We start from the raw sequence: 26,115 nt of genomic DNA, 5'->3' as shown, positions 1-26,115 counted from the left end.
ATATATAAAATATATAATGTATGATGTTGTGCAAGTGTGTATATGAAAGTAAAATGGCGTAAGAGCCTACTCTAAGTGTGCACCAATATAAAATAAACATGACATCTAGAGTATAAGAAAGTAAACACACCAAACATGAGTACCCTCTAAGCAAGGCACTCCACAAGCAAACTAAATCAAAGCACCGACCTAACCTAAAATAGAGTTCGTAGTCCTAACAAACCATCTGCACTATTTGAAGGTGGCCCTGTGGCTTTGATATGTCTAAAGGATTTATTATTTAAGTTTCTTTATTTTATGAGGTTTGTTTATTACAGGCTGAAGGGGTGTTTAATTTAAATTTAACTATTAATGATTTAGTATTTTATTATTTATATTTTAAAGAGTTAAATTTGATTATTTAATTTTAAAAAACCATATAAATTAGTAACTTTAAAGTGTTAAAACCACTAACCCACATTCTAAGGCTCATAGTTATAATGTTACCATTCCCTTGAAAAGGATAAGATTGGTTGCATAGACTCCTTGCATTTTATTAATAATTTATTTCAAGAAGAGAGAGAATCTTATGATTCCAATGCATAAATGCCTATTTTATTTAATTTTTAAGTATTTTTATGAATTATTTAATACCCTTTATTTACTTAAGAATTTGGGATGTTTATTTGTCCAACCAAATTAATTCAAATGACCATAAGATTAAGGCTATTGATTAGGACTAACCAATTCTACAATTCATGAAAATTTAAAATCAATTTGATTACTATTTACGTTATTTGTATTTTTATTTAAGTATTATTTAAATAAGTATTAATTTAGCATTAATTAAATTTAAATTAAAAATGAAGTAAGATTTTATTTTTTCCTATTTGTTTGCATGATTTAGAGTTATTTGAAGCTTAATTTTTATTTTTAAGAATTTTATATGATTTATTAGATTTTTTTACAAAAGTCTAATATAAAAGAAGGGTTGATTTTAGGTTTACTTAATTAAAGGGCCAAATAAATTGAAATTAAGGTGAAATTTAATCATAGATTGTCAAGTCACTAAGTTTACTCAGTTTGAGTTTAACCCCTAAAATATGCATGTGAAATTTTCTAAATTTCTTCTAATTTATCTAAACAAATTCCTTAATTATTTTTCCTCAGTGTGTCTATTATTCAAATAAGCTTGCAAATCACTATATATAACCCTTGTATATATTTAAACAAACCATAGCAACCACAAGGCCTAATTCTATGTGTATAAGTAATAAATTTTTTTTCTAAATTATGGGCCAAATTATGACCCATAATCTTGAAAATTTTGTTATTAAATATGCCTTACTTTTAAGACTTAAGAAAAATCAGGATATGTAAGGTACATATCCTAATTTGTACTATCCCAAATTAAGGTCAATTAGACCATTGCTTAGGGATTAATTAAAGAAAATCAATGGAGATATGAACTTTAATTAGTCACTACACAATGGCTATTAGCCCCCCTAAGAACATTTTTAATTTAAAATTATGCTCATTATGATTCCATAGAGCCGAAAAACTTAAAAATTGATTAAAAATGAATTTATAAGCATTTTTTAAAGTTATGTGGGTTTTTTTATTTAAATAATCCATTTTATAAGATAATTTGAGTGGTGGCCAATCATTAGCCAAGATTGTGCTGCAATGCATAATCATTGTGGCAGTGGTCAGCTGCACAGTAGCACACAGTTGCTTCACGTGATTTCACTAAACCACACATGCATTGATCATAATCATTGATCCTGCATGGTTTGGGATCAATGGGCATGATCAAGGTTGGAAAGTGATCTTTGTGAATGCCGCTCAAAAATGGATGAATAGGACAATTAATCTAGCATTATCTCAACCATTCATTTGAAACAGTTGTCCTAGACTGATCAAGTTCATGTAAATAGTATTTATAAAGTTATGGAAGATGCCTAATAACTCTTTAAATACTCAATGGAATGAGCTAAAATTTTAAATACAACTTTTCTAGGATTAGATTAGGATGGGGAAGCATTTGGATGGCTAAGAAAATGCATTATAAAAGCTATTTAATCCTAAATATTGCAAGTTAGGGTTAGCTCGTTACCTTTATAAGATAGGTCTTAAGATGTTCTTGAAGGTTCATTTTGTTGCTTGAGATGTATATATTAACTCCATAGAAGGAATCATGGCTAGAGGAGGTTTAGATCATGAGATATGAGGGTTGGATAGACTTTGAGGCAAGGTAGCCAAAATCTCACCACTGATTAACTTTAATAAGTTTATTCAAGCTTGGGGAACGTAGAGGAATGTGTCATAAAGAGACCTAGTTCCTCAAGCCCAATGTAAAAACACCATAAACTGTTTGATGATAAATTTAAATTAAGTTTATCCTTGAAATAAAAAACCAAATAATTTAATTAAAAGTTATTAATCTTTTAGTTTTCAACCAACTAAATTAGTTAGTTCACACCGGTTACTATTGGGTAACCCGGGCCAACGAGGTTATTGACTTAGCCCGAAAGAAGGTGAAATAAACTTTATGACCCTGGTGTAAATAAAATAATTTGAGTGGTGGTCAATCATTAGCCAAGATTGTGATGCAATACATAATCATTGTGGCAGTGGTCAGCTGCACAACAACACACAGTTGCTTCACGTGATTTCACTAAACCACACATGCATGGATCATATTCATTGATCCCGCATGGTTTGGGATCAATGGGCATGATCAAGGTTGGAAAGTGATCTTTGTGATTGCCTCTCAAAAATGGATGAACATGACAATTAATCTAGCATGATCTCAACCATTCATTTGAAACAGATGGCCTAGATCGATTAAGTTCATGTAAATAATATTTATAAAGTTATGGAAGATGCCTAATAACTCTTTAAATACTCAATGGAATGAGCTAAAATTTTAAATACGGATTTTGTAGGATTAGATGAGGAATGGGGAAGCATTTGGATGGCTAAAAAAGTGCATTATAAAAGCTATTGAATCCTAACTATAACAAGTTAGGGTTAGCTCGTTACCTTTATAGGATATGACTTAAGATGTTCTTGAGGGTTTATTTTGTTGCTTGAGATGTATATATTAACTCCATAGAAGGAATCATGGCTAGAGGAGGTTTAGATCATGAGATATGAGTGTTGGACAGACTTTGAGGCAAGGTAGCCAAAATCTCAACACCGATTAACTTTAATAAGTTGATTCAAGCTTGGGGAATGTAGAGGGATGTGTTATAAAGAGACCTAGTTCCTTGAACCCATTGTAAAAACACCATAAACTAGTTGATGATAAATTGAAATTAAGTTTATCCTTGAAATAAAAAAACCAATTAATTTAATTAAAGGTTATTAATCTTTTAGTTTTCAACCAACTATATTAATTAGTTCACACCAGTTAATATTGGGTAACCCGGGCCAATGATGTTATTAACTTAGCCCCAAGGAAGGTGAAATAAACTTCATGACCCTGGTGTAAATAAAATAATTTGAGTGATGTCCAATTTTAGTTAAGATTGTGCTACAATGCATAATCATTGTGGCAATGGTCAGCTGCACAACAGCACACAGTTGCTTCATGTGATTTCACTAAACGACACATGCATGGATCATAATCATTGATCCCGTATGGTTTGGGATCAATGGGCATGATCAAGGTTGGAAAGTGATCTTTGTGAATGCCGCTCAAAAATGGATGAATAGGACAATTAATCTAGCATGGTCTCAACCATTCATTTGAAACAGATGGCCTAGAACGATCAAGTTCATGTAAATAATATTTATAAAGTTATGGAAGATGCCTAATAACTCTTTAAATACTCAATGGAATGAGCTAAAATTTTAAATACAGATTTTCTAGGATTAGATGAGGAATGGGGAAGCATTTTGATGGCTAAAAAAGTGCATTATAAATGCTATTTAATCCTAATTATTGCAAGTTAGGGTTAGCTCGTTACCTTTATAGGATATGTCTTAAGATGTTCTTGAGGGTTCATTTTGTTGCTTGAGATGTATATATTAACTCCATAGAAGGAATCTTGGCTAAAGGAAGTGTAGATCATGAGATATGAGCATTGGATAAACTTTGAGGCAAGATAGCCAAAATCTCACCATCGATTAACTTTAATAAGTTGATTCTAGCTTGGAGAATGTAGAGGGATGTGTCATAAAGAGACATAGTTCCTCGAGCCCAATGTAAAAACACCCTAAATCAATTGATGATAAATTTAAATTAAGTTTATCCTTGAAATAAAAAAACTAAATAATTTAATTAAAATTTATTAATCTTTTAGTTTCAACCAACTAAATTAATTAGTTCACACCAGTTACTATTGGGTAACCCGAGCCAACAAGGTTATTGGCTTAGCCCCAAGGAAGGTGAAATAAACTTCATGACCCTAGTGTAAATTAAAGTAGTAATCCACTAATACTTAAAATATATTTTAAAATTAACCTTAATACACTAATACTTAAACTTAACTCAAAAATCCCTTAAGCCTTCAACAAATCAAAACACTAGATAATTTTAACTAATTATATGATATATGACATATCCTAGCCACACAACCTTCTATACACACTTTAGATGGTTTGTTAGAATAACTGACTCTTTAAACTTGAGTTATCACATCCAACATGGAATCCAAAGAGGAGAGAATATCCCTCATGAGAGATTTCTCTTCCATTTGGAGATATAAATTACGATGACTTTAATATCCAAAGAGAAAATAAAACACCCCTTCGGGGAGGAGTTTCTTTTCATTTGATCATCTGGACCCAATGAATCCAAGAAACTTGCAAAAAGATGAAGAAGTGAAGATAGGGGATTATACCACTCAAAGTCACTTGCGTCAATCTTAGGAGTGGAATATGGGTTGTTATTAGTGGCACCCGATCGCTTTTAACTTATGTAGACCCTGAATATTAAATAAATGGCATTTGTCAATGGACATTTAATTTATTGATTAATTTATATTGATTGTGCTTAAAACTTTCCTGTTTTTAGGCTTCTTTATTGCATTTTGTGTTTTGATTTAGCTTGGATACATTCAGAGGCTTATGAGGGTATGTGCAAATAAAACCTTTTTTACGTAAAATTAAAAAAAAAATCTCACATAGAAATTCTAATGACTTAATTAGTAAGCTTGGGACTTCCAAGAGTTTACATATGCATATTAATACCTTATCCTCTTCATTAGGTGCCTTCCTGCCTATGGGTTCTAACATACCACCTGACATATTAGGGTGTAATTGTGTCAAAAGGATGTTGTGCAATATTTAGGAAAAAATATATGTTAAAGCCTTTTTAAAAACTCTTTCATATTCATTTTATACATTTATCAAGTTAATTAACATGTATTACATCAAAAATAAATTTAAAATTGTTTAAAATTTTAATAACATTTCTCTTAAATAGAATTGATGGGGATATTATCAGAGTGATGGTGAAATTGATGGGGATATTATCAGCAGAATTCAAATTGGATGGTTAAAGTGGAGGAATGCATCGGGCTTATTGTTGTTGCTCTCTTAAAGCATGGATTTTAACCACCTAGGCGATTAGATGGTTCATGTAGCCGACCCCACGTAGTGGGACAAAGGCTTGATGTTGTTGTTGTTGTTGTTGCTCTCTTAAAGCATCAATTACCCTATATAAATGAAGGGGTTAATTACGATCTACTCTAGATGTTGGTCATGTTTCTTCAAACTTAATTAAATATTATCTCTACCTATATTTCATTAAAGAGACCGGACACATGGATTTTAACCACCTAGGCGATTAGATGGTTCTCCAATCCAGGCCAGGATAAGACCAGATTTGCACTGCATTAACTAGATTTGGACTATTCTTATTCAGTGCCCAATTTAGACGTAGGATCCTAGGCATCCCTAAAATTTTAAGCCCCCCCTTTTGGGAATATAACCCTACCATTCTAATAAATAAATAACTCAAATTAATTTTTTTTTCAATCCAAAATTTAAAGCCCAATACATAGGGTTTGACAGGGGCACTTCTGAACAGTTTTTTAATCCTAAAATGCCTCGTATTTCTCTTCATTTAACCTCCAAAAATAACTATTCAAACTTGATCCAATCTCGATTGGAATTCAAACTTCACTCCGTTGATATCACTCTTTAAAAAATCTCAAAATAAAACTTTTACCATTATTTTAATTAAGAGTTTTCATAGAAAACTTAGGTTTTCTAAGATATAATTAACTACAAGGGCTTGCGATTGTAGTAGATTTAAGAACCCAAATCTATTTTCAAAATCAATTTTTAAAACTCAATTAATTCTCTTTGGTAAAATCAACATCAAATTATAATCATTATTGTCATGTTCAAATGATTGATAGTAAATGATATTTTCTTTCCTAGGAAAGATGTATCGTTTATTAATATGACTTTGGATATGAAATTAATGATACACATTTAGGTTATGATAGTTAAACATTTTATAGAACATAATTTTTAACCTTTAGGATCATATATAGTTCTTTCTTGTATTTGACTATTATAATCGGGATGAATTTACAGTTTTATAATCTCAACCCATTAGCGAATGATAAGCTCACCTCCCGAGATGATACATCGTTCGTAATGATGTGCTCAATTTCAAAACTGAAATTCCAAAAAAATCAATTTTACCCAAAGAAATTAAATTTCAAATTGCTTTTTCAAATGTTAAACACATATAGGATTCTAAAGGTAGCCACTATAATTTCAAGTGGTGACACCTGCCACATAGCACTTTGTCTCATATAGGTTCAAGAGGTGGCTCCCATAGTATAACACTTTATTTTGTATGGAACTTAATTCCAATATTCTAGTTAGTATATTGTTATGATATTAATTGTAATAGCTCAAACTCTTAAATATTGTGATATTGTCTGTTTTGTCCAAAGAGTCTCACAGTTTTATCTTATTGGTGTAACTTCCTAAGAGGTCAACCATTCTATAATTTCTCCAATATGAGCATGCTTAACTGTAAAATTTCTTAATTAAATTTCAATCATTACACCAAAAGGCACATCGATGCTTAAGAGTTTATTTGCTTTTTACTTAAGGGGTTTCATACACCCCTTCATTTTCAAGTGAAGAGAAGAAGTTACAAAAATTAGTGCAATTACTTTATTCAAAAAAATTTTGTTCAAAGAATTCTATAAAATTTTTTTGTCATTATTAATGGAGGAAAACAAAATAACCTTTTGTAATAATATTACCTCTTCTATGCCTTTAACTTCCACTCACTTTTCAACTTTAAATATATAAGAGAATAAAAAGGAACTATGCTCAATAAGATTGAAAATGCAAGTGGAAAATTAAAAGAAAATAAAACTATACGTCATACATAAACTTACATTTTAAAATGATATATGATATATCTATAAAAAAATTGGCATAATCAACACAAATTTTAAAGAAAAAAATTAATTCATAAACTGTTGAGATTAAATTTAAAATCATATGCAATTTGATTTCAACAAACTTATATTTGAATCGAACATATCGACAAGATGAACCCAACGATACCAAACGTGGCCTAATCTAAGTTTAAATGGGATCAAATCAAATGCTTGAAGCATATTTGAAAACTTTAGATATTAATTAGATGACCAAATGATCTCCAAATTTAATATGCTATAGTTGAATTGATTAGCTTCATGATAAAAAACTAGCAAGTCTGTGATTTGCTTGAGTTTGACATCATTAAGGCTCTTAAATGTTAAATGAACCCTAAATATTTAAGAGAATAAATATGTACTAAACAATGGAGTGTTTTGAATTCTGGTTCGAATCATCAAAATGCTCATCCCTAAAAGCCTATAAATAAAGCCCTATTCTCCATGTGAAAGGAAGAGAGGAAGAGTATATAGAACTAAAGAGGTTTCTTGCATTTTCTAGCTATCCCATCTAAAGATCTGGTCTAGTTATCACCATTGACAATGACCAACATCTATAGCTATCCACGACCATCATTAGCAATCACCACCATCATCTCTAGACTCTTGACAAATCTACCATTTATAGTAGATCTTCCAACTTTGCGAGACCCCAAAGTTTTTCCCGTTTTTGTGGTTTCCATGTAAAATCTTATAGTTTCTAGCTAGAATTTTCTACATGTATGAATTTTTGTCCAAAACTAGGACATAAACTTCTACTCTATTGAAGCAAATTTTATGGTGAGTAACAATATGAAATAAACACTTGATAAACTATAATATATCAATATTTTACAACATAAAGTATCTAATGTTTATAAGACATGTCAAACATATATTCTTTAAATAAAATAATAAATAAATAAAAATATGCATGTTAAAGTAAAATGTTAAAGATAAAAATATTAGAATCACGAAGAACCAAAGACTAATAATTAAAATGCTTCTAATTTTTAATGAGATGATTGAATTATATCCTAAGAGTTAACCTATTAAAAATATCACTTTTTACAATATTATTTCTCTATTTCTTTTACAGAAGAATTAAGTTTATTATTGTATGCATAACATTTGTGACAAGACATCTGACGATGTGTGAGTGGAGGATGTGTGAGTTCCATGCCTATTACTATCCCGAGGAGAGGGTATTTCCATTATACGTATGTTTCCTTGAAGGTGGTAGTACCGAGCTCCAATGATCTTACTGTGTGTTGGTAGTTAATTATTATAGTATTAGTCATTTCATATAGCTATAGTATAACTACGTTTTATATGTATAAGATGGAGAGGAAAATCAATTACTTATTGCAAGTGAAGTTGTGATTTGACTGACATATGCCCTTCCACTTGCTTAGCGGCGGGCCAAAGCCGGCATCATTGAAGCTCTTTGACTCAGGCCAGATCCCTATGTCGGTCATGCCGACCATAACATCTGACTCAAAGGGTGCACGTGGAGCACTCAATGGAAAACCCAAGAAGTTCCATGATCTTGTGGTGTGAAGTTGTCTTTGCTTTCTTGGGAACAAAAAAATCAATTCTTCCTTGCCTGAGTTCATAAAGCATGCCAAATTTGGAAAAAAAAATAATATTTCACAAGCCTTATATTATGCAATAATAGCATTGCATTTATGGCTATTATTTTAGCAAGTTTTCAGTTGATTTATATACGTATTTATTTTACCAGATAACTTCTTTGCTTCTTCATTAGACAACATAGTGGCGAAGTGGTGTATGGAACACAGACCTGCAACAAATAATAAGAACAGGAAAATAGAAGAAGGATGGAGACGAAGAAGAAGGAGAAGAGAAACAGGGATTTCAGGGGAAGTAGGTAATACCCAGTATTGCATATATCGTCTACCTCCTTTCTACAGCCAAAATACCAGTATTATACTAAGTGTTTGTCTAGGGAAAGAACTAATACTTAAAATGAAGTAATTTGTAAAAAGAGAAAATCAGAGTAATGATAGCTAAATAACGGAAAAGGGAAAGTGGTGCCAGTAGTTCGTTATGGAGCAGGCGGTGTAGCGTCCACGGGTGCAGTATATCCCCTATCCTGTACCACATAAGGCTCCCCGGCTGTAGAAATTTCCTTGTCACAAGGAATGGATTGAACTTGACCTGAATCAGGTGGTGCGTAAGTGAAGATATCGGTCACGTTGAACGTGGACGGTGTTGCGAATTACGGCGGAAGATCAACAACATAAGCATTGTCGTTGATTCGTCGAAAAATTGGTATAGGACCAATTTTGCGCGGGCTCAATTTTGAAAAGGTACCCGGCGGTAATCTTTCCTTGCGGATGCGGACCATCACCAGATCTCCTGGATTGTATACTTTCAAGCGGCGTTTGGCGTCGGCAGTGTGTTTATAATCCTCTTTAGCGGCTTCCAATTTGAGTCTAATGTCAGCCAATAGCTTCGTATAATCTTCAGACGTCTTGACTGCTGATTTACTGCGGCATTGAGGTAGAAATGTAATGTCTACCACATGATTTAGTGTCTTTGTATATACAATACTGAAGGGGCACTGGCCGATAGAGCGATTGGCCATTGAGTTATATGCAAACTCCGCTTGGCCAAGATAGTCGTCCCACTGTTTGGGTGTTCGTGAGCTAAACACCGAAGCATACTGCCGAGTGTCCGATTGACCACTTCTGTTTGGCCATCGGATTGGGGATGATAAGCTGAACTCAGTTTAATTTCAGTTTGTAGCCGTTTCCACAATTCTTTCCAAAAATGACTAATAAATTTGACGTCGCGGTCGGACGTTATGCTCCGAGGTATCCCGTGTAAACGCATGATCTCTTTGAAGAAGAGAATAACGACATTTAAAGCATCGAATGTCTTCTTGCAGGGAAGGAAGTGAGCCATTATCCTCTTGAGAAAGCACTGCTCCAATTCCTACAGAGGAAGCATCAGTGTCCACCTGAAACGGTTTGGAGAAGTCAGGCACAGTCAGTACTGGTGCAGCGCTTAACGCTGCTTTGACGGCTTCAAAACTGCCCTGTTGTGCCGCTGTCCACTAGAAGGTTTTGCTCTTTAGATAGTCTGTGATTAGAGCTACAATGAGGCTGAACCCGCGTATGAATCGGCGATAAAAATTCGCTAGACCAATGAAGCTCCGCACCTCGGTTACTGAACGCGGAATAGGTCACTGAGTGATGGCCGATACTTTCTGTGCATCCATATGAATGCCCCTGCTGGATATGACAAATCCTAGGAAATGTACAGATCCTATTGCAAACTCACATTTAGGGAGATTAATGTAGAGCTTATGAGTTCTCAAAATTTCAAAAATAGAAGTGAGATGCTGTAAATGAGCTTGGAGTGTAGAACTGAATATGAGAATGTCGTCAAAGTAGACGACGCAATATTTTCCCAGAGCAGGCCAGAGGATCTCGTTCATTAATCTCATAAACGTAGCCGGTGCGTTGCAGAGACCGAAGGGCATGATGCGCCATTCAAATAAGCCATCCCGAGTCTTGAACGCTATCTTCCACTCGTCACCGGGCCTGATACGTATCTGGTGGTAGCCACTCCTAAGATCCAGCTTGGAGAAGATGGCGGCTCCCACCAATTTGTCCAGCATGTCTTCAAGACGAGGTACGGGAAACTGATACTTCACTGTAATTTTTTTGATAGCCCGGCTATCAATACATAGCCTCCAGCTACCATCTTTCTTTGGTAATAGTAAAGCCGGTACAGCACAAGGACTCATACTAGGTTGGATTAGCTTCTTATGCAGTAATTCATCAATGATTTTCCTTAAGGCCGTGTGCTCTTGTGGGCTCATTTTGTAATGTGGAAGATTAGGAAGTGTCGCTCCCGGTTGAAAATCAATCTGATGTTGCAGCTCTCTCAGAGGAGGAAGAGAATCAGGTAATTCGGTAGGCCAAACGTCAGTGAATCGCTGCAGGATGTCCTGGACCTCGGATGGAACACTAGTTGGTACTGGATCAGGTCTTGCTGCTCCGGCTATAAGTGCAAACATGGGTGAATTCTCTTGCCAAGAGTGTATAAGGCTGGTTCCCGACACAATATACATGGCTGCAGGATCAGTATGGTCCTTATCCGAAGAGTTAGGAGTTTGCGGCAGCAAGACAATCTTCCGATTCGTCCATTCGAATGAATAAGTATTATTCCGGCCATCATGGACAGCCCCCACATCAAACTGCCAAGGCCGTCCTAGGATAAGGTGGCAAATGTCCATCTCAAGGACGTCGCATAATACTTCACAGACATTATTCTTGCCTATGGAGAATGCGAGTCTACACATTTCGGACACAAGTATCTCAACACCCTTCTTGACCCAGCTTATTTTGTACGGATGAGGATTCTTCGTCGTCTTCAGTTGCAACTTTTGCACTACTAATCTGGACACAATATTTTCCGTGCAACCACTGTCAATCAACATATTGCAAACCTTTCCGCTGATGGTGCAACAAGTGCAGAAAATGGAATGGCGTTGAGAGGTATTGTTCTGTCTAGGTGCTAGCAATAGCTTCTCCAAAACGCAAGCTACCGTCTCGCCTTCATCTGTTTGGAGAAATTCATGTTCCTGATCATTTGCATTGTCGCCGGGTGGGAGTTCAGCATCATCCTCCAGCTCTCCTTCCATCAGCTGAAGTTGTTGGCGATTCGGACACTCGTTCGATTTGTGTCCGGGTTGAAAACAACGGTAGCATTTGAGCGTTGTTGGTTTGGTGTCTTTCACGGCGGTTTTCGGGCTAGGCAAAGATTTCGGTTCAGCCCCTAAGATTCCTGTACCACTTGGCGATGGGGCTAGAGATTTATTTGGGCCAGCAGCCAGTTGAGGCGTCACAGCTTCAGAATTATACCGGCGATGGTAATTGCTCTTGGGGTGTCGGTTGAGTTGTAATTCGACTTTCAGAGCGTAATTGACTGCTTGGGATAATGACCAAACCGCATTTAATTCAAGCTTATCTTGAATAATCTCTTTCAATCCTCCAATGTAGCATGCTACAAGTTGATTGTCCGTCTCGTTCAAGTTGTTTCGAGCACTCAGCCTGTAAAACTCTTCTGTGTATTCATTCACTGTTCGATTGCCCTGCACGCAATGTTGGTACTGGAGGTAAAGCATTTGTTCGAAATCAGTGGGCAAGAAATGTCCTCGCAGCAATCTCTTCATCTGATACCAGCTCGTAATCAGACCTTTACCTTCTCGCCGCCGTCTTTGTAACAATTGCATCCACCACGCTCCGGCCCCTGCTTTTAATCGGCAAGCGACGTACTTCACCTGTTTATCCGGAGCTATTTCCATGTAGTCCAGAAAAGATTCCACTGCTCGCTCCCAATCGAGGTAATTTTCGATGTGCAATCGACCATCGAAGAAGGGAATGTCTAACTTCACTCGGAATTCCCCATGTTGACGGTGCTGTGCTTGTGGTCGTCTGGGCCGATCATAATAAGCGGGTGGATCTTCTTCAGCTGAATCAGACACTTCAAATGGCTGAGGACGTTCCATTTCGAACTCCGAATCGGAGGCTATCGGTCGTGTAGGTGGCGTAAATCGTTGGCGATGGAATCGTGGTACCGGTATGGTTGCCGGCGCACCAGGGCGTCCCATAGCTGGAATGGATGGATTCGTCCGAAGGGATCGAATCTCATTACGCATTTCAGTGGAAAATCAGAAAAACTCAGCAGTGAGTGTTTCTAATTGTCATGAAATGCTCGTCTGTGTAGTCCACAAAGCGTCCAAACTCCGGTCGTCGACTGGAACTGTCTGCTTGCTGCCTTCCGCCATCGAAGCTCGTAGCTGAGCTCTGATACCAGTTGGTGTATGGAACACAGACCTGCAACAAATAATAAGAACAGGAAAATAGAAGAAGGATGGAGACGAAGAAGAAGGAGAAGAGAAATAGGGATTTCAGGGGAAGTAGGTAATACCCAGTATTGCATATATCGTCTACCTCCTTTCTACAGCCAAAATACCAGTATTATACTAAGTGTTTGTCTAGGGAAAGAACTAATACTTAAAATGCAGTAATTTGTAAAAAGAGAAAATCAGAGTAATGATAGCTAAATAACGGAAAAGGGAAAGTGGTGCCAATAGTTCGTTATGGAGCAGGCGGTGTAGCGTCCACGGGTGCAGTATATCCCCTATCCTGTACCACATCACGAAGCCATGAAAACTCTTTGCGAAACTATATATAAGTCGGTTTGACGCTTCCTAGTTGTTGTAGTAAGCATTATTTTTAATGAAAAATACATATTTATATATAAGCAAAAAAAAAGATATTAGATAGATCATCTTAATCCAATTGTTTTCTGGAGCCGTTCTGAGTGAGCTAATAGTGGCAGGCCAATGAATTCTCTTGGCTTTTCTCCCATATACACGATGTAAGGCTGTTGATTGTTCACAATAATAAATTGCATACAATTGTGGTAAATAAAAGAAATATATACTATGAAATGAATATTGCAGTCATACTCTTTGGTTGGGCTTTGTGGTCTCCGCATGGCCACTGAGAGCCTTCATTGCAAGCATTAGGACAAGAAACGAAGACAACAAAGGGAACAAGTGCCGGTCAAGGGTGATAGGTTTATATAGGTGTTTTGGTGTAAGGAATCATATTTATTAACAAAGATAAATGTTTTTTTTTCATGAAAACAAAAATATTATTGTATTTTCTCTGTTTAGATTATTGTAATGGAAAAGGTGGTGTTCATTATTATCCATATATTTTATAAATCCAAAGTTTTTAAAATAATAGTGGAGGCCTGTTATTAATAACTCTTTTTTGGAGTATTTAGATGAAAGGAATGTGGATAGAATGAGAAGAATTTTTAACTAATAGTGGAGGCCTGTTGCTGGTTTTTTTTTTTTTTTTAGTATTTAGACGAATGGAAGATGTATCTGCCGAGCCACGGCTTGATCCGCCTATTAATAATAACCCAAATGCAATCATTAGTGGTGTTGTCTTCTAAACTTGTCAGCTTTGTGTATTTAAAATTAATGATTTATTAAAGGAAGTATTTTATTGCGACGTATCTGCAAGGCATAGGTCATCAGGAAAGTTAAGCTTATGGTTTGAATTCTTCGTAAGTATTTAGTGGATAAAAATTCTATAAGGAATTCTCTAAAAAGTATGTATCTAATTCTTGATAAAATGATACCAAAATATTTTCTCTTTCGTAAAGTAATTCTGGCTTTTGAACAACTGAAGCAAAGAGTTTCCACTTAGATACATGCAATATATATTGTGTTCTTATTGCACAAATCTCTTGATATATTTGCAATTTTTATGTATATATAAAGATATTTGATGCATCAGAAAAATTATCTTGATACTGCACAAATCTCAAGATATATTTAAGTTGAAAACTTCCAAAATTAAATTGGGGACCATCTAAACTCCAATTTCAACAAACTTATTGTTAAATTGAATGTCTCAAAGAGATGAATCCAACAATACAAAAATCGATCCAATCTGAGCCCAAATGGGTCTAAATTGGGAGCCCGAAGCTTATTTGAAAGGTTCAAAGCCTAAATTTAACGACCAAATGATATCCATATATGGAAAGCTTATATTCAAAATCAAGCGGCTCGGTGAGGCGAGTCCAACGAGCCCAAGATTGCTAAATTCAGACATCGTTAAGGCACTTAAACACTTGAAAAATGCTCCATGATCGGGGGATTAATATGGTCCGTCCGATGGGGCACTCCAAATCTGCCCCAGATCGACCATTGCTTGACCACCGCCCCACCCACTAACCACTCCACCTGGCTGCTAATCGTCGTTGAACTACCACTCAGTCGCTAATCATTGCTGGACCTCTACCCGACCATCATCATACAACCTCCCGACCACCGACAGTTGCCGGACTACAATCCAGCCATTGATTGCACCGGACTTCCACCCGACCATCGATCGGCCACCGAAAACAGCCACACTTCCACAAGGCCACTGACTGCTACCAAACTCCTACTTAACCATCTTTGCACCATCGCCTGGCCCTGACAGCCATCAGACTTTAGCACGAACACTATTACACGTCAATTATAATCCCTCTGATCTCCATCTCCAACCGACTACAGTTCCTCTGACCATTGTCACTCACTAAATACTATCCTCCTGATGGTCCATTTGACCAATATTGCTCGTCGACTACTGTCCCTTCGACCACTATCGCCTGCCGACAATCGTCCCTTTGACATCCACCGCTTGCCAACTATAGTTACTTTGTCCACCATCGCCAACCATGTAAGGTCCATCTGACAAATGTCTCCAGTCGACTATAGTCCCTTTTACCTCCGTCTTCTGCTGACTATGATCACTTCGACCTCTAATGACAACCCACTACAGTACCTCCAACCTCCGTCGCCCACCAACTATGGTTAGTTCGAACTCCATCACCTGCTGATTACATTTCATCTAACCTCCGTTGCATGTCAACTACAATCCCTCTGACCTCCATAGCCCACCAACTAAGGTCCCTCCAACTAAATTTGCATGTAACTACAATCACTCTAGCCTCTATCATTCACCCATTACGGTCCCTCCGACTTCTATTGATCGTCGATGACGATCTCTCTGAATATCATGGCCCGCAAACTATGGTTCCTCTGACCTCCGTCTCTCACCAACTAGGTTCCCTCTGACTGTGGTCATCTATTAACTACGGTCTCTTTGACCTTCATCTCCTGCTGACTACAATCACTTTGACCTAAATTGCATGTTGACTACGGTCGCTCTGACCTCCATCGCTCACGAACTATAATACCTCGAACCATCATCACCCACCGACTACAGTCCCTCCGCCCTTGTGGCCCACCAACTATGATCCTTCCAAGCTCCATTGCAAGCCAACTATGATCTATTCGGCCATCATTGCTTGCCAATTGCTATTTGTTTAGCCATCATCGCCCATTGACTATGGTTTCTCTTACTTCTATCGTACACTGATTACGATCCCTAACCTCTATTGTCCTGCCAACCAAATAAACATGCCAACTTTTTCTTGAGAATGACTCCCTTATCATTGGATTCTTTCAATCCCAACTATGTATTGTGTTCTATGATATGAGCTAAGGCCTTTCCACCTAGGAAGGACACCACCTATAATCAACTAAAAACATAAGTGGAGTCATTCCAATTTAACCATGTCACATGGTTTTTTCTCTTTTATTAAATGAAATGAGTTGCTATCTTAATTTGAACCAGAGTTCCCTTAGAAATCTATAACACTTCTATTTAGGAGAGCTGATCAACTGCAGAACTTATTTGTTTAAAATAGTAAACTCTGTCTCACACTGGATGGAATTCCTAATCCCATGAACCAACCTCATAAAAGACTCCTCAATATACTGACATGGAGAATATGTTATAAGAAAACATCCAAAATATGTCAAAATACTTCCCATTTGATCAGGGAGCAACCTTCTCTAGAATTTCTCCTCATGCTAGCCCATCCACTAGCACTCTACCTCTCCATCTAACAAAAAAATTGGTAATGGAATCTTCCGCTTAGGAGGTCAATATATACAATCAAATATCTTCTCCAGTCTCTTCACCCAGTCCTCCACTTCTTTGGGCTCTATCATGTGACATCCCATAATCTAATTTAGAAGAATTCATTATTTTATCTTTTAATAATAATTCCATAGCCATATAACTTTATCTTTCAATAATAAATAGTGAAAATAAATTCTAAAAATTAATGCTTTAGTAGCAGAACCTATAAATAATAAAATAATATAGCATAAAAGATAGTAAAATTGTGCAGTGGAGGAAATAATAAAATTGTATGAGTGTCAAATAGATAATTTACTATTTTTTTACCTCATTTTTGTATGAGGTCATCAGCCACTAGATTAGGCTCCTGATTATACATTTGGGGGTTGACAATTTCCCTATTAATAATCATCCTTCTTCCAACTAGATTTCAATCATACTCAATTAAAATATAGTCACTAACTCGCAATCAGTTGATGCATAGTCAATTGATTTACAGACACCTAGCCTATGCCTAGGTGATTTACAGTCACCTTGCATACATAATTCAGTGTTTACATGTAGTTGTAGTCCTGCATTGCAAATAGTTGATTCAATCACTATCTTGTACAATACAATGGCCTTCATAACCTTTAATTATATATAAACTTGTAATCCATTAGTAAATGTATACATGTAGTTGTAGCCCTATATTGCAGTAAATTAACCTAGTGCATTAACTAGCTTAGTACAATGACATTATTGGCCTCAATCCAGCATACAATCATCAATTAATAAGGCACTCATTCAATAAATACATATATTAACCAATAATTACATATAGTTGCAACCTTACTCTATTGCCATATAGCTCAGTGCACAGGCCCTTTGACCTCAATCATAATTTAGACTACCTCACTAGGAGTTTTATATGTCAGCTCATGTAGCATTGGGTCCCTGAACGAGGGATTGACCAATTTGACCCAATTGGGCTAGCATATGCTAGCCAAATTGATCATATATACCATATACACTATCTATATTGAATCAAACTCTAAATGGAATTTGATCTTCACTAAACTCCACTAAGCATCCTTCCTTGTGAAATGGACTTGATATTGAGATTTTTGCAACTTAATTCTTTATTGTTGATATTCTTGCAATATATTTATTTTTTATGATTCTAAATATTATTATTTTTAATTATTATTTCTCCTAATATATTTCGGATGCATTGCTTTATTATTTATGTGTACTAACATTTCGGGGATATCATACTCCAGATTGTTGAAAGACTTCAAATCAGATTAGTTTAGAGATTATTATAAATGATATCTATAATTTTTCATTTTATTGAGTCTGGGAGAGTGTGATTGTAATTGAGTAACTGTGCACAAACACATGGGGGGAGAGATTAAAACTTAAAATATTTAAACTAATCTTACTATACGAATTAACTTCGTACGGGACAATTTATTCAGTTATTTTTCCCGACGAGTAGTCAAATGAACAGAAATGAAAAATTTTCTAAATAATAATCGTACTGTATGATCCCAATTTGTACGTACCTTCTAGAGTATGAAATGGACGAGTTCTTGGTAACATAATTTTTTTTTTCTAAGTGCAGGTCATACTTTACGAACACAATTTGTACATGCCTTCCAAAGTACAAAATGGATGGGTTCTTAGTCGCATAAAAAGAATTTTTCAAAGTATAGATTGTACTGTATGAACATAGTTCGTATATGCCTTCCAAAGTACGAAATTTTGAGATCCATTTTCATCATTACTTTTCATCCCTATGAACTTGATATTTGTTATAACTGATCGTACCAAACAATGTCGTCATCGTACATATACCGATCATAGTATGAAATGGACAGGTCTCTCTTCGTCCCAACGAAGGTGAAAATTTTTTAATTGTTCGTACTGGACAATGACATGTATGAAATGTTTTCGTGCTGATTCATAACAGGTTTATACACAATAGCTTTTGAACTATTCATAAGTATAAAATATGATAGTACTATACAATCGTGTACGCTCTAAATTAAAAATTTAAATTTTATGGTCAATTTTTTGTGTCTTTAGTATAAAAGGTCCATTAAAAATTGACATAAAAAGTCTTATCTTTATAATTTTTTAAGTGCAATTAAAAGAGAGAGTGTTTGAGAGAGATTTCTTGCAAGTAGAGTGTGAAGGATTCACAAGGTTACTCAAAAATAAGGATTTCTTTGTGATTTTGGTTGTCACTCTTATTATTATCTTTCTAGATTGCTCGTGAGAAGATCTTTGAAGATGATCCTGTTCTCTACTGACACTTGGAGAGTGTAAATAGACGACAGTTCTCTGCTGACAGCTGGAGAGTGTGAAAGATAACGGTTCTCTGCCGATACTTAGAGAGTGTGAACAAACGACGATTCTCTACCGACACTTGGAGATAATGAAAGGACGACGATTCTCTGCCACACCGATGATTAGTGGAAGAGAGGTTTTATAAATGCTTCTCCGCCTTACTATGGGGGCAAAAGGAGAGACACTTTTGGTAATAGTGCAATACCTGAAGAGGGAGTTTTCAGGGAATGGATGTAGGTCGTGTTTTACCGAACAACTATAATTCTTTGTGTCGTTTAAATTTCTATATTTTATTTTTTGCAAGTTAAACTTGTTGTGATTGAAAAGTTCTTTTAAAACTTTAATTAACTTGCTATGAAACTCAAAGGTTTTCAAATTTTAAAATTTAAGAGTAATTTTTAAAATTACAAATTCACCCCTCCTCTTTGATAGCATTGGGACAATAGCTTAGGTTTAACAACCTAATCAAGATTCAACAAGTAGTATCATAGCTTTGATTCAAAATCATAAGTTTAAACTACTTTTTAAAAAATGAGAATGACTACTTTTGGAAAACGAAACACACCAGAAGGTTATTTGATTACTATACCTCATTTATTTGATAATATCCCTTTTGAATTTTAAAAAACACGCATGCCTACTTTTTTTATAATCACTTGATTATCATATGTGAATCTTAGTTTAAGAAGGGTATACTAAACCAACTAGATTAGTTGATGGTGTTAGAGTTAAAACACCATTGACAGATTGGGCTATAGAAGAACGTGACTTAGCACAACTTATTGTAAAATATTTAAATAGTTTCTTTTGTACACTTAAGTTAGAAGATTGCATGTGGGTTTTCACTTGCAAAAGTGAAAATGATATCTGGGATAGACTTTGTATTACTTACAAAGGGAATAATGAAGTAAAGCAATCTAGACTAAACATCTTGTTACATGATTATTAATTATTTTGCATGAAACCAAATGAATCCATTTCTAAAATATATACAAGATTTACTCAAATTGTCACTTCTTTACATGTATTGGGTAGGAAACTAATAAATGCTGAAATGATTAATAAGATTCTTCGTTATTTACCTACTACTTATGATGCTAAAATAACTGCTATTATAGAGTCAAAAGATTTAAATGTTTACTCTATTGATAATCTTCTTGGTTCACTAATTGCCTACGAGTAAGGAGCGAGTCAAATGAAGATTGATGCAGGTGAACAACGAAAGGATAAGAACATTGCACTTAAAGTAGGGGAGTCGGAAAATAATCTTTCATAATATGAGAATGGGGATGACATTGCCTTAATGACTAAGCAATTCAGAAGTTTTCTAAAGAGGAAGCAAAAGAGACGCCAACAGTGGAACAGAGGTAAGTTCAAAAAAAATATTAAGATTTCTAATGACATGATTTGCAATGAATGCAAGAAATATGAACATATAAAATTAGATTGCTTAAACCTAAAAGACACTCTTAGCAATGAGAAGGTAGAGGAGAAACCAAATGTGAAGAAGGGAAAGAAGAGATTTCAAAGAGCTTTTTGGGCAGACTCAGCTTCAGATTTATCAAAAAAAGAAAAAGGAGGAGGAAGTCACCAACTCGTGCTTAATGACTGATAATTTTTATCAGTTAGAGTAAGAAGAGGTAGGTGAATTAACCTATAATGAACCATTAAAAGTTTCTAAGAGATTCATGATGCATATATAAAACTTAAGAAAATGCATGCTAGTCTGAACCTAGAAATGCAAGAATTGCATAAAGAATATGAAATTCTTAGGAAATATCATGCATTGATAGATAACAACCACTTGAGTTTACTTGATAAATTTGATGACTTGAATAAAAAGAATGATCTTTTAAAATCATCCTATGCTCAATTGAAAAAAGAATTTAAGAATTTTAAGGATGAATGAGAGAGTAAATAGCATTGTTTGAATTATAGTAAGAATGTGTTAGAAGATTTAAACACATTTCTTAAATTGAAAGTAAAAGCTCTTGAAAAAATAGAAAACCCCCAATACTTGAAGATTTTACAAATCATATTTTGAGATTAAAAATTTTAAAACCCAAGAAGAAATAAAATTATTATAAAAGATTGAAAAAAAATCTTTTTTTTGTGGAATAAAATGCTTTTCTTGTGAGATGATTGGATATATAGCACACACTTGCACCATACATAGAAAAACTTATTTAGTGTGGAGACCAAAGATGCATAAACCTAGTCATATCATATATGCATCTAGTTTTATTTTACCAATAGGAGAACACCAAACTTATTTGGGTTCCCAAGTCTAACATTTGATAGTTTTACAAAAATGCTCTCAAAGAAGGCCTTGTGAGAGCATTTGGTATCTGGACAGCGATTGCTTAAAGCATATGACTGGAGAAACAAAGTAATTTATATCTTTGGAAGTCAGAAGTGGAGGCAAGGTTACACTTGGAGATAACATCACTAGGAAAGTGTTTGGAACTAGTATGATGAAAAACTTGCAAAATTTTTTCATAGAAAATGTACTGCTTGTAGAAGGCTTAAAGCATAATTTCTTATTTATAAGCCAACTATGTGATAAAGGGTATTGTGTAAAGTTTTTTTCCACTAGCTGCATATTAAGCCTAAATGGATATGATATTTTGCATAAAATTAGGGTAAATAATGTGTATATGCTAGATTTGAATTGTATTAAAACTTTAAATGCTTTTTATTTGAAAACTATTTCTGATGATTCATGGTTATGACATAGGAGACTCTGTCACACTAGCATGAAAAATCTTAGGAAAATTACCCAAAAGGATTTGGTTAGAGGTATATCAAAACTACATTTTACTAAGGATCACCTTTGTGATGTATGTCAATTAAGAAAATAGGTGAAGTGCTCTTTTTAGTCCAATAAAAATCTTAAAACTAGTAAACCCTTAGAGATTATTCATATGGATCTTTTTTGATCGATTAATACTATTAGTCTGGGACGGAAGGTATACAGATTTGTGATTATATATGATTTCTTAAGATTCAATTGAGTTAAATTTTTATTTCATAAAAGTGAATCTTTTGAGAAATTTAGAGATTTTTTGACTTGGATTTAGAAGAAATTATGGTGTAAGATTTTAACCATTCAAACTGATCACGACGGTGAATTTAAAAATGAAAATTTTGAGAATATTTGAAAGAAAAAGGGATTGATCATAATTTTTTTGCACCTAGAACCCCTCAACAGAATGGGATAGTCGAAAGAAAGAACAAAATATTAATTTAAGCTACTCGAACCATATTTGTAGAATATTCACTTCCTAAATATTTTTGGACTGAAGTGGTCAGTATTGCATGTTATGTTCTGAATAGGATGAACATTAGGTCGAAATTAAACAAAACATCCTATGAGCTTCTTAAGAGGAGAACACCTAATTTGTCACATTTACATATTTTTGGATGTAAAGTGTTCATATATAATAATATATAATCTACCTTTTAAAAATTTGATCCAAAATCAGATGAAGGAATTTTTCTTAGAAACTATAGTATTGGAAAATCTTATAGAGTTTTTAACATAAAAACTTTGGTAGTTGAGAAGACCACATATATTATATTTGATGAATCTGGAAGAGCCAAATTTAGAAGAGGATGAAATAGAAAATAATTCCCAGAAAATTGAGAAGATTATTTTGATAGAAAATGTGGAGATAGAAAATCATATGCCTAGAGATTTAAATTTTTTTAAAAAAACTATCCTAAGGATATGATTTTAGGTGAACCTAATGAGGGTGTTAGGACTAGGCGTGGACCAAGCAAATAAATCAATCATTATGCCTTCATTTCAATAATAGAACTCGTAAATATAATTAATCACTTTTGGATGAATTTTGGATTTTGGCAATACAAGAAGAATTAAATTAATTTGTAAGAAATGAAGTTTAAGAATTAATTGCAAGGCTAAAGTATCAAAGTGTGGTTTGAACTAAGTGGATATTTAAACATAAAATGAATGACTTAGGAGTTATTGTTAGAAAAAGGCTAGATTAGTAGCTAAGGGGTATAATCAAACTAAAGGAATTGATTTTGAGAATACTTTTTGCCCCTATAGTAAGACTTGAAGTAATTAGGGTTTTATTAGCCTTTACATGTTTTAAAGGATTTAAATTATTTCAAATGGATATAAAAAGTGCCTTTTTGAATGGGGTGATTCAAGAGGATATTTATGTTGAACAACCTCCATATTTTGAAAATTCAAAATACCCAAATCATATTTTTAGATTGAAAAAGATATTATATGGATTGAAACAGGCACCTTGGGCGTGGTATGAGAGGTTGAGCACTTTTTTGCTTGAGAGATCTTTTGAAAATGGAAGTGTGGATACCACTCTCTTTTTGAAGAAATTAGGAGATGACATACTCATTGTATAAATTTATATTGATGATATCATCTTTGGTTCTATAAATAAAAATCTTTGTGATATTTTTTCTAAAATAATGAGTAGTGAATTTGAGATGAGCCTAATGGAAGATTTAAGTTAATTTCTAGGTTTTAGTATTAAGCAAATTGAGGAAGATATATTTCTTAGTTAGTCGAAGTATATTAAGGACATCATCTAGAAGTATGAAATGGATAATACTAAACCTATTAATGCACCTATGAGTTCCTCAGTTCAATTGGATAAGGACCCAAAGGAAAAATCTATTGATCAAAATAAATTTAGAGGAATTATTAGATCTTTACTTTTTTTGACTGCTAGTAGGTCTGATATAATATTTAATGTTTATTTGTGTACTAGATTTCAATCAGATCTAAAAGAATCATATTTGACATCCTAAGTACTACTCTTCATTTGAAATTATTAGATATTTAGATTTAAACTTTGCAGGTTATAGGATCGATCAAAAGAGTATATATGGAACTTGTCAATTTATAGGAAATTCTTTAGTTTCTTGATCTAGTAGAAAATAAAATTCTGTAGTCCTATCTTCTATTGAAGCTGAATACTTTGCCTTAAGAAGTTGTGTGGCACAAGTTCTTTGGTTGAAACAATAGTTGATTGATTTATGATTTACAATAGGCACAATTCTAATTTATTGTGATAACACTAGTGCCATTTGCATTTCAAAAAATTCTATTCAACATTCTAAAATCAAACATATAAACATAAGACATCATTTCATAAGAGATCATATATCCAAAGGAGAAATTGAATTGAATCATGTTTCAACTAAAAATCAACTTGTAGATATTTTTACATAATCACTATCTTTTGATACTTTTAGCACATTAAGAATAAGACTATGTGTGATCGATCTTAATGCTTAAATAAAATCCTCTACAAACTTGATATGTTTTTGTGTGTTATATCTATTTTTCTGGTTTCTTAATTTTGATTTATATTTTTGTGTGTTGGACATATTATTCACACATCAAAATTCCTATTTTTGAATGATCCTGATGATTTTATAAGTGTTATATTCATTATGTACAAAATTATTTTCATCCCGTAAGAATTCTATAGCGTATTGATCATTATTTTGGACTGATTGCGTAAAGTGTTTTTAATTTTCTAATACTTATCGTACTGTACGATATTAATATCATCCTAGACAATTTGTATTCGTTCGTATATATGCACCTAGACGGTTATCTGGCCAAAATCAGTTATTATAATTGATCGTACGTACAAACTTTCATTTCATATGTACGAACCACGTGTCATTCAATATGGGGGACGAACCTAACTGTCATTAAAATGATCTTAAATAATCGTTCATCCCGGACGAACACCTATTCGTCTCTATGATCATCTGGTCAAAAAACATTTATGAAAGGATGCTTCGTAACTTATGTGATTGCGAAAAGTCGTTTCGTTTTGAACGTATTCGATCTTATATATGAAATTATTTTTGTACATGATGAACCATTTATCGTACTGTACGAACCTCTTTTCATACATACGAATGTTCATTTTTATTTAAATAGAAGGGCTTTAGATTTCTTTTTTTCATTCACTTTATAGCCACCTTGAATCCTGCACTTCTTAGTGATGGCCAGTTCTAACAAGCGTGGTAGAGTTACTAAGGGATCATCTTCTAGGAGTGGAGATGAAAATTTTCTATCTAGAGCAAATGAGAATTCTTTCCTTAGGTTTTTCTCTGCTAAAATTACTTCTTCTAGAATTTTACTTCAAGATGAAAAAAAATTTAGACCCATTATAACACAAATGACACCTATGAAAAATAATTAAGGAGCATTTGGATTGACCACTTTTAAAGGAGTAATCCCAACAAATTTATATCAAGCACAAGAAGCTTGACTGCTACTTCAGTAAAGAGGGGATTATCAGTTTCCCTGGAGGAACTTCCTTGCAACATTCTAGAACGTTTGCCACTAGCCATTTTGGGATTTTGACTTAAAGAGAGATGGATTTGAAGGATTTTGGAGTGAAAAAGCCAATTAAAAACATCTTTTTATATAAGGTTAGCCACATCGTCCAAGACGGTCGCGATATCCTCCAGGATGATTATGAGCAAGAATTTGTCTAGAACAATTGGTAAACAAAATGGTTATATCATTTAGGACGATCATGTATCATCTTGGCTAATTAGGTACAAACGATTTTCCCAAGGAGTCATAATGTACGATTATTGACTGACTTGATTATCCAGGATGAAGAGATGGATCATCCAGTATGATGAGTCATTAAGTTTCGTACCAACTAAATTCAAATCTTCTAACTACATGTGCCATGTGAATCGTATTAGATGATTGTGGGATCGTCTAGTACGATCACTTATAATAAGTGCATATCAACCGTTGGATGGATGATGAGCAGTGAATTGATTGTATCATCCATGATGATATTATGTCGTCTAGGATAATGTGAACAAAAAAT

General features: G+C 34.3%; 1 protein-coding gene across 1 annotated transcript; it reads right to left on the bottom strand.

The window, feature by feature from the left end:
• Positions 1–9,621: 9,621 nt before the first annotated feature.
• On the bottom strand, positions 9,622–13,074 carry LOC110107394. Its single transcript, XM_028697030.1, has 3 exons — positions 10,669–13,074; positions 10,235–10,365; positions 9,622–10,123 (listed from the first exon to the last, which is right to left on the bottom strand). The coding sequence occupies exons 1-3, from the start codon at positions 13,072–13,074 to the stop codon at positions 9,622–9,624; spliced, it is 3,039 nt and encodes a 1,012-aa protein (XP_028552863.1).
• Between the last annotated feature and the right edge of the window lie 13,041 nt (positions 13,075–26,115).

The sequence above is a fragment of the Dendrobium catenatum genome, unplaced genomic scaffold, assembly GCF_001605985.2.
Source record: "Dendrobium catenatum unplaced genomic scaffold, ASM160598v2 fragScaff_scaffold_853, whole genome shotgun sequence".
In the NCBI taxonomy this organism is placed as follows: domain Eukaryota; kingdom Viridiplantae; phylum Streptophyta; class Magnoliopsida; order Asparagales; family Orchidaceae; genus Dendrobium; species Dendrobium catenatum.
This window is presented reverse-complemented; position numbering and strand designations above follow the sequence as displayed.